Genomic DNA, 15,461 nt, shown 5'->3' with positions numbered 1-15,461 from the left:
GACAGAGGTGAAAAAATGAAAACTGTCACAAACACCTGGCCCATCCCCCCCTAAAACCTATGACGTCATTATTGCACGACCCCTTTCTGATTAATTTACTCACCCGCATAAAGCAGAACCAAATTTTGATAACTGGCCGATCGTTCTGCTTACTGAAGAAAACACGACAGGACGCGATACAAATTTTTAATGTCTGTTTAATTTACTCACCCGCACAAAGCAGAACATAATTTCGATAGCCGACCGATCGTTCCGCTTACTCGGAAGAAGTCAAAAGGAAGAGTTAAGTGAAGTAAAAAGGAAGAAGGAAGTGGGAGAAAGAAGAAGAAAGAAAGACGAAGAAGAAGGGAAACAAAAGAAAGAAGTAGGAACCAGGAGGAAAGAGAAGAAGAAGGTAGAAAGGAGGAGGAATGAGAGAAAAAAGATAAAAAAGGAAGAAAAATAGAAAAGTAAAGAGAAGAAAAGGGGAAAATGAACAAGGAAAAAATAAAAAGGAATAAGAAAGTAGAAGGAACGAAAAAGAAAGAATTATTATTATTATTTAATCAGACTAAGGCCGAAGTGGCCTGTGCGGTATGTAAGAGTCTTCTCCATTCGGCTCGGTCCATGGCTACACGTCGCCAACCACGCAGTCTACGGAGGGTCCGCAAGTCATCTTCCACCTGATCGATCCACCTTGCCCGCTGCGCACCTCGCCTTCTTGTGCCCGTCGGATCGTTGTCGAGAACCATTTTCACCGGGTTACTGTCCGACATTCTGGCCCATCGCAGTCGTCCGATTTTCGCGGTGTGAACGATGGATGGTTCTTCCAACAGCTGATGCAATTCGTGGTTCATTCGCCTCCTCCACGTACCGTCCGCCATCTGCACCCCACCATAGATGGTACGCAGCACTTTCCTTTCGAAAACTCCAAGTGCGCGTTGGTCCTCCACGAGCATCGTCCAGGTCTCGTGTCCGTAGAGGACTACCGGTCTAATGAGCGTTTTGTAGATTGTCAGTTTGGTACGGCGGCGAACTCTATTCGATCGGAGCGTCTTGCGGAGTCCAAAGTACGTACGATTTCCAGCCACTATGCGTCTCCGAATTTCTCTGCTGGTGTCATTTTCGGCAGTCACCAGTGAGCCCAAGTACACAAATTCTTCTACCACCTCGATTTCGTCACCACCGATGCAAACTCGCGGTGGGTGGCTCACATTGTCTTCTCTTGAACCTCTTCGTATCATGTACTTCGTCTTCAACGTGTTGATGACTAGTCCGATCCGCTTAGCTTCCCTCTTCAGTCTGATGTAGGCTTCTTCCATCTTCTCAAAGTTACGTGCCATAATATCTATGTCGTCGGCGAAGCCAAATAGCTGGACGGACTTATTGAAAATTGTACCACTCTTGTTAATCCCTGCTCTTCGTATTACCCCTTTCAAAGCGACGTTGAATAGCAAACACGAAAGACCATCACCTTGCCGTAACCCTCTGCGGGTTTCGAAGGGACTCGAGAATGCCCCTGAAACTCGAACTACGCACATCACCCGATCCATCGTCGCTTTGATCAACCGTGTCAGTTTATCCGGAAAACCGTGTTCGTGCATTAGCTGCCATAGCTGGTCCCGATCGATTGTATCATATGCGGCTTTGAAGTCGATGAATAGATGATGTGTGGGCACGTTGTATTCGCGGCATTTCTGCAGTACTTGGCGAATGGCGAACACCTGGTCCGTGGTGGAGCGTTCGCCCATAAAACCCGCCTGGTACTGCCCCACGAACTCCCTTGCAGTTGGTGCTAGTCGACGGCATAAAATTTGGGAGAGTACCTTGTAGGCGGCGTTCAGCAATGTGATTGCGCGGTAGTTGCTACAATCCAGCTTATCGCCCTTTTTGTAGATGGGACACACGACACCTTCCATCCACTCCTGCGGCAAAACTTCCTCCTCCCAAATCTTGGTAATGACCCAGTGCAGCTCTCTAGCCAGTGCCTCACCACCGTGTTTAAATAGCTCTCCTGGTAGTTGGTCAACCCCAGGGGCTTTGTTGTTCTTCAGCCGGCCAATCTCCTCCTGGATTTCCTGGAGATCCGGAGCCGGTAGAATTATGTCCTGCGCGCGTTCTCCCAGGTCCATCACCATACCGCCATCTTCGTCTGCCACATCGCCATTCAGGTGTTCTTCGTAGTGCTGCCGCCACCTTTGGATCACCTCACGCTCGTTCGTAAGAAGGTTCTCGTTTATGTCCTTACACATATCAGGCTGTGGCACGTGGCCCTTACGTGAACGGTTTAACTTCTCATAGAACTTTCGTGTGTTATTAGCGCGGTACAGTTGCTCCGTTTCTTCACGGTCTCGATCTTCCTGCTGGCGCTTTTTCCTCCGGAAAATCGAGTTTTGTCTGTTCCGCGCCTGTTTATATCGTGCCTCGTTCGCCCTCGTGCGGTGTTGCAGCAATCTCGCCCATGCTGCATTCTTCTCTTCCACTAACTGCTCACATTCGCCGTCATACCAGTCGTTTCTCTGATCCGGGGCACCGTGCCAAGTGCAGCGGTTACGGTGCTACCAATGGCGGATCGAATATCTCTCCAGCCATCTTCAAGAGACGCTGCGCCTAGCTGCTCTTCCGTTGGAAGTGCCACTTCCAGCTGCTGCGCGTATTCTTGGGCTAGTCTACCATCTTGTAGCCGCCCAATGTTAAGCCGCGGCGTCCGACTTCGACGTGTGTTGTACACCGTCGAGAGTTTTGAGCGCAGGCATACTGCAACGAGGTAGTGGTCGGATTCAATATTCGCACTGCGGTAAGTGCGGACGTTCGTGATGTCGGAGAAGAATTTACCGTCGATTAGAACGTGGTCGATTTGGTTTTCCGTTTCTTGGTTAGGTGTTCTTCATGTGGCCTTGTGGATATTTTTGCGGGGAAAGAAGGTGCTTCGGACTACCATTCCGCGGGAGGCTGCGAAGTTTATGCATCGTTGGCCGTTGTCATTCGATACGGTGTGCAAACTATCCGGTCAGATGACCGGTCTATACATTTCCTCCCTTCCTACCTGTGCGTTCATGTCACCGATGACGATTTTAACGTCCCGCAGTGGGCATCCATCGTATGTCTGCTCCAGCTGTGCGTAGAACGCTTCTTTCTCGTCGTCGGGTCTCCCTTCGTGTGGGCAGTGCACGTTGATGATGCTATAGTTGAAGAAACGGCCTTTAATCCTCAGCTTGCACATCCTTGCGTTGATTGGCTGCCACCCAATCACGCGTTGGCGCATCTTACCCAGCACTATGAAGCCGGTTCCCAGCTCGTTGGTGGTGCCACAGCTTTGGTAGAAGGTAGCCGCTCGATGCCCGCTTTTCCACACTTTCTGTCCTGTCCAGCAAATCTCCTGCAGCGCCACGACGTCGAAGTTGCGGGGATGTAATTCATCGTAGATCATCCTGTCGCAACCTGCGAAACCTAGCGACTTGCAATTCCATGTTCCAAGCTTCCAATCGTGATCCTGTATTCGTCGCCTAGGTCTTTGCCGATTATATCGAGTCGCATTATCTCTTATATTGTTCGTAATGATTGGTTTTCTAGGCGGCTTATTGGGCCTGCGCAAACCTCCTGTCTCGTCGGAGGGCCGTCGTGTCAGGGCTGTTTAGCGTCCCACTTAACACCAGGACTTGGGCTTGTGCGCTTTGAGCGGCACACGGTCGCTTTGGTGGGGCCTACTTGCGGATACATGCAGCTTTTTATAGAGGTTTAACAGGGCCCACTGTCAAACCCCACCACATCCTAGGCAAGCCCCACAACTCGCAGATGGCCTGGGGAGGGATCGTCAAGCCCTTGGACATAGTCCCTGCTGCCCTGTAAAAAAAGAAACCCAACAAATAATTTAAGCTGAATAAGCTAGTTTTAGCTGAAGAAGACTGTTTCTGGTCATATAGGCGCTTTATCCATCTCCAATGTGGAAAAAATAAGGAAAGGGGAAGATGGAAAAAAGAAAAGTGAGGAAGGAAAAATGCAAAAAGAAGAAGAAAGATGAAGTAGAAATAAGGAACATGGAAAGTGAAAAAACCAAGGGAAGAAAAGGGACAAGAATGAATAAAAGAAGAAAGGAAGAAAGAATAAGAAAATAGAAGAATGAAAATGATGAAAGATGAAAGAAAAAGACAGTAGATAGAAAGGAGAAGAATGAAAAAAGAAAGAGAAAAGAAACTTCTCACATTTAACTTCTTATTTCTCATTTCTCACTTTTCACTTCTCACTTCACATTCGGGTCAATGAACGTTCAGCCTAATTACCATTTGGTCTAATGGACTGATACCAAAGAGGGGAATGTGGGAGATTTGATCACCCCATGTTTTATCGAGAACTAAAGTAGTTTCGTTCTAGTGTATTTTTTAGTATTGATCCTCTAGACCAGCGGTTCTCAACCTGGGGTACATGTACCCCGGGGGGTACTATCGCTGGCCCTAGGGGGTACACCTCAAACAAAAACGCGTAATCACGGATGTATAATAATTTCATTAAAAACTTTTTGATAAAGTTCTGATAATTTTTGATTTTAAGACTTTGTATTGTACATAACATACATGGCGATCAGTAAATCAAAAACTTTTAAATCCTGCTTATCCCAACCAGCACAGTACATGAAGGAATGTTTGACAAAACATCAAAAGGACAAGACGTCGAATAAACAAATTTGAAAAATCTTCAATGCAATCTACCTGATCGAGATAAAATGTTGAATAATATCTTAAGAATATATTTCTATACTAAAATCAAGAATCTAAAGACGAAAGTCTCCATTTGAGAGACATGAAGTCGTTTTTCTGGAAAGCTCAGTAGCTTCGTTGCAAAAGGATTGGAACTCTCCTTTCAAGAGGCTAGGAAGTCTCTTATAAATAGGCTTGGGAGCCTCCTTTCAAGAGGTTTGGTAGCCTCCTTTTAAGAGGGACGGAAGCCTCCTTTCAAGAGGCTCGAAAGCTTCCACTCAAGAGTCACGGAAGCCTCCTTTCAAGAGGATCGAAAGCTTCCATTCAAGAGTCACGGAAGCCTTATTTCAAGAGGCTCGTAAGCTTCATTGCAAGAGTTTCGGAAACCTAATTTCAAATGTCTCGGAAGTCTCATTCCAAGAGGCTCGGAAGCCTCCTTTCAAGATGCCATGAAGTCTTCTTTCAAGGTACCCGTAAGTCTCCTTTTAAGAGGTTCGGTTGCCACCTTTTCCAGAGGCTCGTAAGCTTCCTTTCAAGAGTCTCGGAAACCTTATTTAAAGAGGCTCGGAAGTCTCTTTTCAAGAGGTTCGGAAGTTTTCTTTCAAGAGGCCAGAAAGTTTTCTTTCAAGGGACCCGGAAGCCTCATTTTAAGAGACTAGGAAGCCTCTTTTCAAGAGGCTCGGAAACCTCCTTTTAAGAGGGTCGGAAGCCTCCTTTCAAGAGGCTCGGAAGCCTCCGCTCAAGAAGCTTGGAATCCTCCTTCCATGAGGCTCGGAAGCTTCCTTTCAAGATGCTTAGAATTCTTCTTTCAAGAGGCTTGGAAGTCTCCTTCCAAGATGCTCAGAGACCTCCTTTCAAAGAGCTCGGAAACCTTTTTTCAAGGGGCTCGGAAGCCTCCTTTCAAGAGGCTCGGAGGCCTCCGTTCAAAAGGCTCGGAAGCCTCCTTCAATGAGGCTAGGAAGCCTCCTTTTCAAGAGGCCCAGAAGCCTCCTTCCAAGAGGCACGGAAGCATCTTTTAAAGAGGCGCGGAATCTTCCCTTCAATAGGCTTGGAAACCTCCTTTTAAGAGGCTCGAAAATCTGTTTTCAAGAGGCTCGCAAGCCTTATTTCAAGAGGCTCGGCCACCTCCTTTCAAGAGGTTTTCTTTAAGAGACTTTGACGCCACCTTCAAAGATGTTCAGAAGCCTCCTTTTAAGAGCCTCGGAAGACACTGTTTAGGAGGCTTGGAAGTCCCCTTTCAAGAGGCTCGGAAGCCTTCTTTCAAGATGCTTAGACATCTTCTTTCAAGAGGCTTTGAAGTCTCCTTTCAAGATGCTCAGAGACCTCCTTTCAAGAGGCTCGGGAGCCTTCTTTAAAGAGACCCGGAAGCCTCCTTTCAAGCTGCTCGTAAACCTAGTTTCAAGAAGCTCGCAAACCTCCTTTCAAAAAGCTCGGTAGCCTCCTTTCAAGAGGCTTTCTTTGAGAGGCTTGGGAGTTTCCCTTCAAGAAACTTGGAAGCCTCCTTCAAAGATGCTCAGAAGCCTCCTTTTAAGAGGCTCGGATGTTTCCTTTCACGAGGCTCGGAAGCCTTTTTGAAGATGCTCGGAAAGCTTCCCTCAAAGTCTTGTAGGAATGTATAAACGTAATTGAAAAGTTCCACGGAATAACGAACATTTCATCTTTTTGGAGAGCCATATGTCCCATTAGTTTTCAGGTCAGTTTTGCATACATATATCTTGAGAGTTATGATCATTTTTATTTACAGCGAAAAAATAGGGGGTACCTCAATAAATGCAAAAATTCGAAGGGGTACCTCTAAAGAAAAAGGTTGAGAACCGCTGCTCTACACAAATGACCTTTATGTGGTGAGTTATTTTTTTGGATTGACAACCTTATTTATTCTCCAGGGTGGTTTGTATATTTTGACCTTCCTAAAGACTTTTTTATTGGCCACGCAAAATCTGAACAACTTTTCAAAACAATGACCAAATGCTTTCGTTTTTTCTACAGCACAAAGCCATAAATATGCTTAATGATCTGTACTGATGAAAATGTAAACATTCCATCAAAGTTTTAGGATATTTGGATGTGAAGTTATTGCCTCAATATGGGGACACTTGATCCCCCAATTATCACCCATACAAAAAATTGGTGAAAAAATTCAAAAAAATATAAATCTGTTCTCAGGCTTCTAATTTTTTGTAGATTTGACAGATTTGATGAAGGGTTGGCAGGAAACAATATTTATTGCGTAGATATCATAGAAATGGGATCAAGTCTCCCCAAATTTTAAAATTGCATGTGCTGTCGAACCCAATAACAAAAACCATTCATGTATACGCACAGAAATTCCAAAAATTCCGCGTTTTTTGAAGGAAAAATATTTAAAAAGTCTGGGTGCACCTTTCTAATTTTTTCAAAGTAAGTTCTTGGAGAGGGATCAATGACTACCGAATATTTTAAAAGTAGATATTTGACAGCACTCCAAAAAATCTATTGTGTATCAATAACCACAATAATTTAAGGACTGTCATACATCAGTAAAGTTAAATACTATATTTCCTAGAGAGTCTGTGTGGAAATTGGGTATGTTTATTTATTTTTGACTGTGATACATCGGAAATCAGAAAAGGGGATCAAGTCTCCCCTCTCACTTATCATTTTTTTTTCATTATCAACGTGAGTTTTGAATGGTTTCAGTTCTTCACTTCTTATCATTGAGATCCAAATCCAGCGATACTCACTGCTTGGAAAGTCTTCAATTTTAAACTATAAAAATTCACGATACATTAAAAAACTCAGACCTGAGTAACGTTCTTTTTTCTTTCAGGTATAATTTGAATGCTTACGATGATTGATCCACTATGGCGTGATCGGTATAAATTGTGGAAGAAAACAAAAATCTTACAATCTGATGAAATACGACATACGTCTTTTGAAGACAACGGACCAGAAAGTGACTATTTCCACATTGCTATAGCTCCAGGTCAGTTAAACCTAATAAGAATAATTCTCTGATTTTTTTCAAATCCCTATTTTTTTTGCAAATTACTACACTTTTCAATTCGATTTAAAGTAACACATACTTCGTCGTATATGACGCTCAACGGTGTCGGACCTAGACTTGAGCGATTTTTGGTCTACGTCGAACAACATTCTTTATTTATGTAAATTTTGATAATAACTCAGTTAATTTGTTGTAAGCAGAGACCGTAATTCTCACTCATTCTCACGCTGATTTTCGCTGAAAAAATGGGTTTGCGGGAAAAGAAAAAAGGTGTGATGAGAGATAGCCATTTCTCCCTCACTACCAGTGCCGCGAAAAGTTGATTTGCTCGTTTTCTCACTCCTTTCTTCCTTTTCGTGCCATCATCAATTGCAAAAAGTGTAGCCTTTATGAAACAAATAACGTAATGCCTACATGCAGTCGATGTGGTGGTATGGCTTTGGTGACTGCATCCAATCGCCATTTTTGTTGATGTTCTAGGTTCGAATCCCGTTGTGGTCATAAAATTTTTGTAATTGCTTAACGAAAATTTTCGCGAAAAGTGAGTGAGGCGTAGAAGTGATGAAACGAAAAAAGAAATTCATCAAGTAGGCACGATTTTCGCTTATCTTCTAGGTTAGCTCTAGAGAAAAGAGGGATGGGGGAGAGATGTTTTTCACTACAAATTCCGAAAAATGATTCTCCTCGCACCCGAAAATCGCTTGATTTCGTCTCATTGAAACGAAAAGTATGAACCCTGGTTGTAAGTAACCAAGGCTCAAGGGAACTTGGCGGGGGATGGGGTTGGAAACGAGGTCCAACCAAGGGGCCTTCCTTAACCAATATACATTACTAGGAAATAGTTTTAAAATTGATTTAACATGAACACGTATCAAAGAAACTCATGTTAACATTTTTAACATTTGAGCTTAAATTTTAACTTAAATTTAATTTTATTATTTGAGCTTAAAATTCACGTAGACGAAGAAAATTGCGGTATGAGGCTGAACCGGAGAAAGGGACCAGTCGTTCAGTGTAAGTTTGGATGTTCTGAAATGGCCGTGAAACAGGAACTAAATTGGATTCGATGCTCTGTTCGCCGGGAGATATGAGAATAACTTGAGGCGGTAACACGTACCCCAAACGTTGCGAATAAACTCCTTATTTCACCCGTCATAAGACGAGTTTAGTACTATTCCATTCCAGGTACCAGTACCAGGTAGTAGAGAAGGCAGCAACCAATGAAACCCAGCCCAATCTTTAACCGGAGTATCCTGTTGTTGGTTCCGTGCGGTTAGGAAAGCGTCCGGATCAAATTAGCTCTAGCTCTACAACTGACTTCAACTCCACGGAAGTGCGATCGAAAGGAGAGGCTCTGGTCGATAAACGCTCCAAGAACATTGCGATTTTCTTGTTGGGGATGAGAGGATCCCTCAACTTGGCGCTGTGCTCGAACAACTAGTGCCTCTATCTGCAAACGTGTCCTCTGACACATTTTCTGGCGGTCATAGTGAACCCCACTGAGCTGGCACGTGGATTGCATTCATATCCACCAGCAGGATATCATCGGGATAGACAACAATGTAAATGTTTGCGGGAAGTGGACGAAACACACCGTTCATTGCGACAAGGAACAGCTTCTCCGGTAGAACGAAACCCTGGGGTACTCCGGTGGCATCCGGGAAATTCCCCGAACCCTAGTTTCTGATTAAGACTGGAAAGGAGCACCCTGTGATGAAGTTCCGAACAAAATCCAGGATGTTGCCGGAAAATCTCCACTCGCTCAAGTGTTAAAGGACGAATGGTCGACTAGGTCGGCGTATTAGCCCTCGTTGTAAGCGTCCTGCAAAACGTCTTTCAAGTTTGCAAAGTATGTGCCCGTACAGTATCATGGGCGGAACGCGTGCTACCAGAATCCGAACCTACCTTCTGCTTCTAATTTGTCACGCAGCCATCGGTTCACCAATCTCTCGACAACCTTGAAGATACAAGAGGGTCGCGAAAAGGCCAGTACTTGGCTACGTACTGGAAGGAGAAGGCTGTTCTTAGGAAAAGGTATGGCCATACTTTTCCGCCACTCATCCGGGAAGGTTTAGTCAGACCATGTTAGGTTCACCTACTCAAGGAACCGAATCATGGCAGCATACCCAATCCCGTCGGGGCTGGAGAATTTCTCATTGCTGTTGAAGAGGGCGAAAACAGAACTTCATAAATAGAGTGAGCTCAAAGGTTATGAGGGACGATGTACGTACTACCAGTGATTGTCGTTAGAGTACACCCCAACCATGTTGACTACTTCGGTGGGTAACCGATTCGGTGTATCTTTTCACATGTATCGTCCGATCACCAGCGAAGTGCCTCACGTCATGGCTGGGTGCTGGTTTTCGGGATATAGGCAACTGTTTGGGTGAAGTCGGGAAGGGTTGTGGGCGTGTTTCGTACAAATCCGGCTCGAAGGTGGTGATCATTTACTTTCAAATCGGCGGCATCTGAGCGCTAGCTTGGCTTCCGGGTGATGTCCAGGGCGAGGTATGAACGGTAACTGAAATTGGATAGTGGTTGCTGTCAAATAAGTCAGTAGACACTTCCCACTTGAGATCGGAAAATATTGAACAACCGATGCAGGGGACGAGAGGATATCAAAATCCAACGTTTCAAATGATTCAAGCAGAGCGGTACCTCGGGGGTCATATCTAAAATCAAACCGGGGAATGCGCGCTTATGTCCCCTAAAACAATATTCTGTACTGGAAATACCTTTTAAAAACTCGTAACGACTTCTGAATAAACTTCTCAAGCTCCATTCCGTGCCGATAGTTCGAACGAGCCAGACGTGTGTGCTGTGTCTCATCGCGGATTGTGTTCGGTAGTGAAAAGGCTATTGTGTGGTGCGCTCCTACCTACGGATCCAAGGCGATCACTGTCGGCGAGTGAAGTAGCTGCTTCTGGTGACGCCAGTGAAGCAGGCTATTGTTACTGCTGCTACCTACAGCAGCAGGGGCAGATAAGTGGCAAAACTTTTTATTGTTCTCCCTTCTGTTTGATACAGAGTGGGACTGCTTAGAATTAATCGAATTAGTTTTTTTTAGTTTTTTATTTCTAATTAGCTATTAGTTTTAAGTTAGTATAAGCAAAATTATCCTTCCACCTTGCGAGGTGATAATGGAGGAGGAGACTGGAGAAGGCAATGTGCCTGCTAAAGATGGAGGGCGCACTCGATTGTACCATGCGGCTTCGCCTGGGCCTTGGGTTGTTTACTTTCGGCAGAAAGTAAAAAGCCTAGATTTTCTCGGCATTAAACGAGATTTGACGCGTCGTTTTCCGAAGCTTGATTTTAGCCAGATCAACAGGAACAAACTACGCATCACCGCACCTACATACCAGGTGGCGAATGAAATTTCTGGTGACAGGGCGTACAATGTTGAATATATGGTTTATGTCCCCTCGCGGGAGGTCGAAATTGAAGGTGTGATCAACGCAGCGAGCCTGACTTGCAAGGATGTACTTGCGGGAAAAGGCCACCTAAAGAATGCAATGGAGTCTACCGTGGATATTCTGGACTGCAAGGAATTGCATTCAGCAGCCACGGTAGATGGAAAGAAGGTATATTCCAAGTCAGGTTCGCTTCGGGTGACGTTCGCCGGTTCGATGCTCTCAAAATATGTTGATATTGAAAACATGCTATTTCCGGTGCGTCTTTTTGTGCCAAGGGTATTTAATTGTACCAATTGCAAACAACTTGGTCACACTGCCGAGTTTTGTGACAACAAACCACGTTGTGGCAAATGTTCTGAAAGGCATCGGGAGGAGTCCTGCCAGCAACAGGCAACAAAATGTGCTTATTGTGGTTTGAATCCTCCCCATGGTTTGCAGGAATGCCCGGTGTACAAAAAGCGCACCCAAAAGTGAAGCGCTCGTTGGTACAGCGCTCCAAGCAGTCGTATGCGGAAATGGTTAAGTCGCAAGACACATCCGCCACAGCCACTGCATCGACTGCTATTTCAGCCACCGTTCGTGTAAGTGATTATTATGATTCCATATCCATTGATGAATTGGACTCTGACGCAGCCGATATGGATGATCCTGCGGAGGTACACGTGCCCGAAAAGAGGAAGCAACCGTCTTCCCCGGGATCGCGCCGCAAGAGAACAAAAATCATCCATAAAAGCTTGGCAAAATCTGAAGGCAATGGGGGTTAAATTAAAAATCCCGAAGCAACCTGTCCCTACTGCTGCTTTTGATCCTAGTTGCAGTAAGACATTCCCGCCATTGCCAAAATCCGATGTTTCGAAGAACCATCCGGCTAGGAGAATCAACGAAAGAAAAAAAGTAATTCGCACTTCTAGTAAAAGTATTCCGTCCAAGCGAGGATTGATTTCCTTTAAGGACCTTGTGGACCGTTTTTTGAATTTATTCAATATTCCGAATTCATTGAGGCCTATCATTGACCTTTTTATTCCAACAGTGGAAAGTTATCTGAAGCAATTGACTGTTTCATGGCCCCTTCTTGCAGGAATTGTATCTTTCGATGGATAATACGGCCAATACCCAAGATACAATCACTGTGCTGCAGTGGAACTGTCATAGTCTGAAAAATAAATTAGACGTGTTCAAGTTTTTGATTCGCAATTCCGATTGCGACATATTTGCACTTTGTGAAACATGGCTTTCTTCTGAAGATGAAATCAACTTCCACGATTTTAACATTATTCGCCAAGATCGGGATGATCATTATGGTGGCGTTCTTTTGGGGATCAAAAAATGCTACTCCTTCTACAAAATTCCCATTCCGACTGTTCCCGGTTTAGAAATCGTCGCATGCCAAGTAAATGTGAAGAATAAAGATCTTTGCATAGCTTCAGTGTACATTCCTCCAAATGCCTCTATTAATCGTCGACATTTTTGGAGCGCAGTCTCCCTCCTATCATCTCCAGTATTGATATTGGGTGATATGAACGCACATGGTATTGGATGGGGCGAAACGTATGACGATTATAGAGCGCCTATTTTCTATGATTTTTTTGACGATTTCAATTTGAATATTTTGAACACTGGTGAAGTAACTCGAATAGGACCAAATGGTCAACAAAGCCGTATTGATCTGTCTTTATGTTCAAATTCACTATCATTAGATTGCACGTAGAAGGTAATTCAAGATCCACATGGTAGTGACCATATGCCGATAGTCACCACAATTAAGAGTGGCTATCAACAATCTGAGCCAGTTAATGTTCCTTTCGATCTCACGAAGAACATTGACTGGCAAAATTTGCATCGGCGGTAAAATTGGTATTGACTCAACTGATACTCTTCCACCTTTGGATGAATATCGATTCCTTATTGAGTTGATTCAAAAAGCGCATTAGAAGCTCAGAAACGACGCGTTCCAAGTACATCTGTCATCAGAAGACCAGCCACCCCTGGATGGGATGATGAATGTACTAAGTTGTATTCTGAGAAATCTGATGCCTTCAAAGCCTTTCGTAAACACGGAAGGTCCGAGCTTTTTGAAGAGTATTTGAGGCTTGAAAGAAAGCTCAAAAATCTTCTCAAGGCTAAAAAACGTAGCTACTGGCGACGTTTTGTCGAGGGACTATCGCGAGAAACCTCAATGACAACACTTTGGAAAATGGCCCGCAACATGCAGAACCGCATTTCCACCAACGAGAGTGAAGAATACTCCAACCGATGGATATTCAATTTCGCAAAAAAGGTCTGTCCAGATTCCGTACCAGCAGAACCGCTATTTCGAGAATCAGTCACTGATCCCGGTTCTTTGGATGGGCCATTCTCAATGCTGGAACTTTCTATGTCTCTTCTTTCATCGAATAACTCTGCTCCGGGATGCGATAACATCAAATTCAATCTTCTGAAAAACCTCCCAGATATCGCAAAAAGACGATTACTTGACCTGTACAACTGTTTCATGGAGTACAACATTGTGCCACCTGAATGGCGACAGGTCAAAGTAATAGCTATTCAAAGGCCTGGGAAACCAGCGTCTAATCACAATTCATACCGACCGATTGCCATGCTATCATGCATGAGAAAATTATTGGAGAAAATGATCCTTTCAAGAGTCGACCATTGGGTCAAAGAAAATGCATTGCTTTCAAATACTCAGTTTGGATTTCGAAAAGGGAAAGGAACAAACGATTGTCTAGCGTTGCTTTCTTCAGATATACAACTGGCCTTTGCGCACAAGGAGCAATTGGCTTCAGTATTCTTGGATATTAAGGGCGCTTTTGATTCAGTTTCCATAGAAGTACTGTCAGACAATCTGCACAGTAGTGGATTACCCGTTATTTTGAACAATTTCTTGTATAATTTGTTGTCAGAAAAACAAATGAACTTCACACTCGGCACTCTGACAACTTCCAGAAATAGCTACATGGGCCTTCCCCAAGGATCATGTTTAAGTCCCTTGCTTTATAATTTCTATGTTAAAGATATTGACAATTGTTTGGAAGGACAATGCACGCTCAGACAACTTGCAGATGATGCCGTGGTCTCTCTAAGAGGTTCATGTGCAGCTGTCTTGCAAGGACCATTGCAAAGTACCCTAGATAATCTGACTGTTTGGGCCAGACATCTAGGGATCGAGTTTTCACCGCAAAAAACTCAGTTGGTTGTGTTTACTAGGAAGCGGTACCCAGCTCAACTGAAACTAAAACTGTTGAATGATGACATCAACCAATCTTTATCTTCTAAATACCTTGGGGTCGTGTTTGATTCTAAATGTACTTGGAAACTCCATTTTGAGTATTTGATACAAAAATTCCAGAAAAGGATCCATTTTCTACGTTCTATCTCCGGAACCTGGTGGGGTGGGGAGCCTGGAGGTTCTTGCTGGAGTCACTCCTTTAAAGCACCGTTACTGGGAGCTCTCACTTAGAATACTCGTCAAATGTGTAACAAGTAACACACTTGTCTTAGATAACTTCGATAAAATGCTTGAACTGACTTGTCGTTCAAGATTCCTTAGAGTCTATCTCAACTACATTTCTTCAGATCTTTGTCTTCCGTGTTATAATCCACCTCGAGTTCACTTCACCAACGACAGTTCCTCAATTGAATACGATCTGTCCATGAAATACGCTATTCAAGGAATACCAGATCATCTTCGACAAATATCTATTCCCTCACTTTTTTCTGAAAAATATGAACATGTCAATTGCAACAACAGATATTTCACTGATGGTTCTCGCATTAACGGATCCACTGGCTTCGGTGTTTTCAATGTATCTTCAACCACCTTCCGAAAACTTCAGGAACCGTGCTCGGTTTATGTTGCTGAGCTGGCAGCAATTAACTTCGCTTTGGGGATAATTTTCAATCAGCCCGTAGACCATTATTTCTCGGATAGTCTTAGTTCTATCGAGGCACTCCGGTCGATGAAACCTGTTAAGCACGCATCTTACTTTCTTTCAACTGTAAGAGAGCAGATGCGTGTTTTGGTCGAAAGACCATTCAAGATTACCTTTGTTTGGGTCCCATCTCACTGCTCAATCTACGGCAATGAGAAGGCAGACTCGCTGGCAAAGGTGGGCGCACAGGAAGGTGAGGTTTATGATAGACAATTCTCGAGCAACGAGTTTTTCCCATTAGTCCGTCAGAGTACTCTTCAAAGTTGGCAAAGAAATTAGACACACAACGAACTTGGACGGTGGCTATTTTCCGTAGTTCCAAAAGTTTCTGGGCGAGCGTGGTTCAGAGGTGAGGACTTAAGTCGAGGCTTCATTCGCGTGATGTCGAGGCAAATGTCTAATCACTATTCACTAAACGCACATCTGTACAGAATAAACCTTGTCGATAGCAACTTAT

At 44.1% G+C, this 15,461-nt stretch overlaps 1 protein-coding gene across 1 annotated transcript in view; it reads left to right on the top strand.

The window, feature by feature from the left end:
• The window catches only part of LOC134221845 (uncharacterized), a 68,828-nt gene that overhangs the window by 44,442 nt on the left and 8,925 nt on the right, over positions 1 to 15,461 (top strand). The window contains exon 8 of the mRNA XM_062701020.1: positions 7,499 to 7,638. Within this exon, the coding sequence (XP_062557004.1) occupies positions 7,499 to 7,638 (140 nt within the window). The remainder of the gene's footprint in view (positions 1 to 7,498; positions 7,639 to 15,461) is intronic.

The sequence above is a fragment of the Armigeres subalbatus genome, chromosome 3 (genome assembly GCF_024139115.2).
Source record: "Armigeres subalbatus isolate Guangzhou_Male chromosome 3, GZ_Asu_2, whole genome shotgun sequence".
Lineage (NCBI taxonomy): Eukaryota > Metazoa > Arthropoda > Insecta > Diptera > Culicidae > Armigeres > Armigeres subalbatus.
This window is presented reverse-complemented; position numbering and strand designations above follow the sequence as displayed.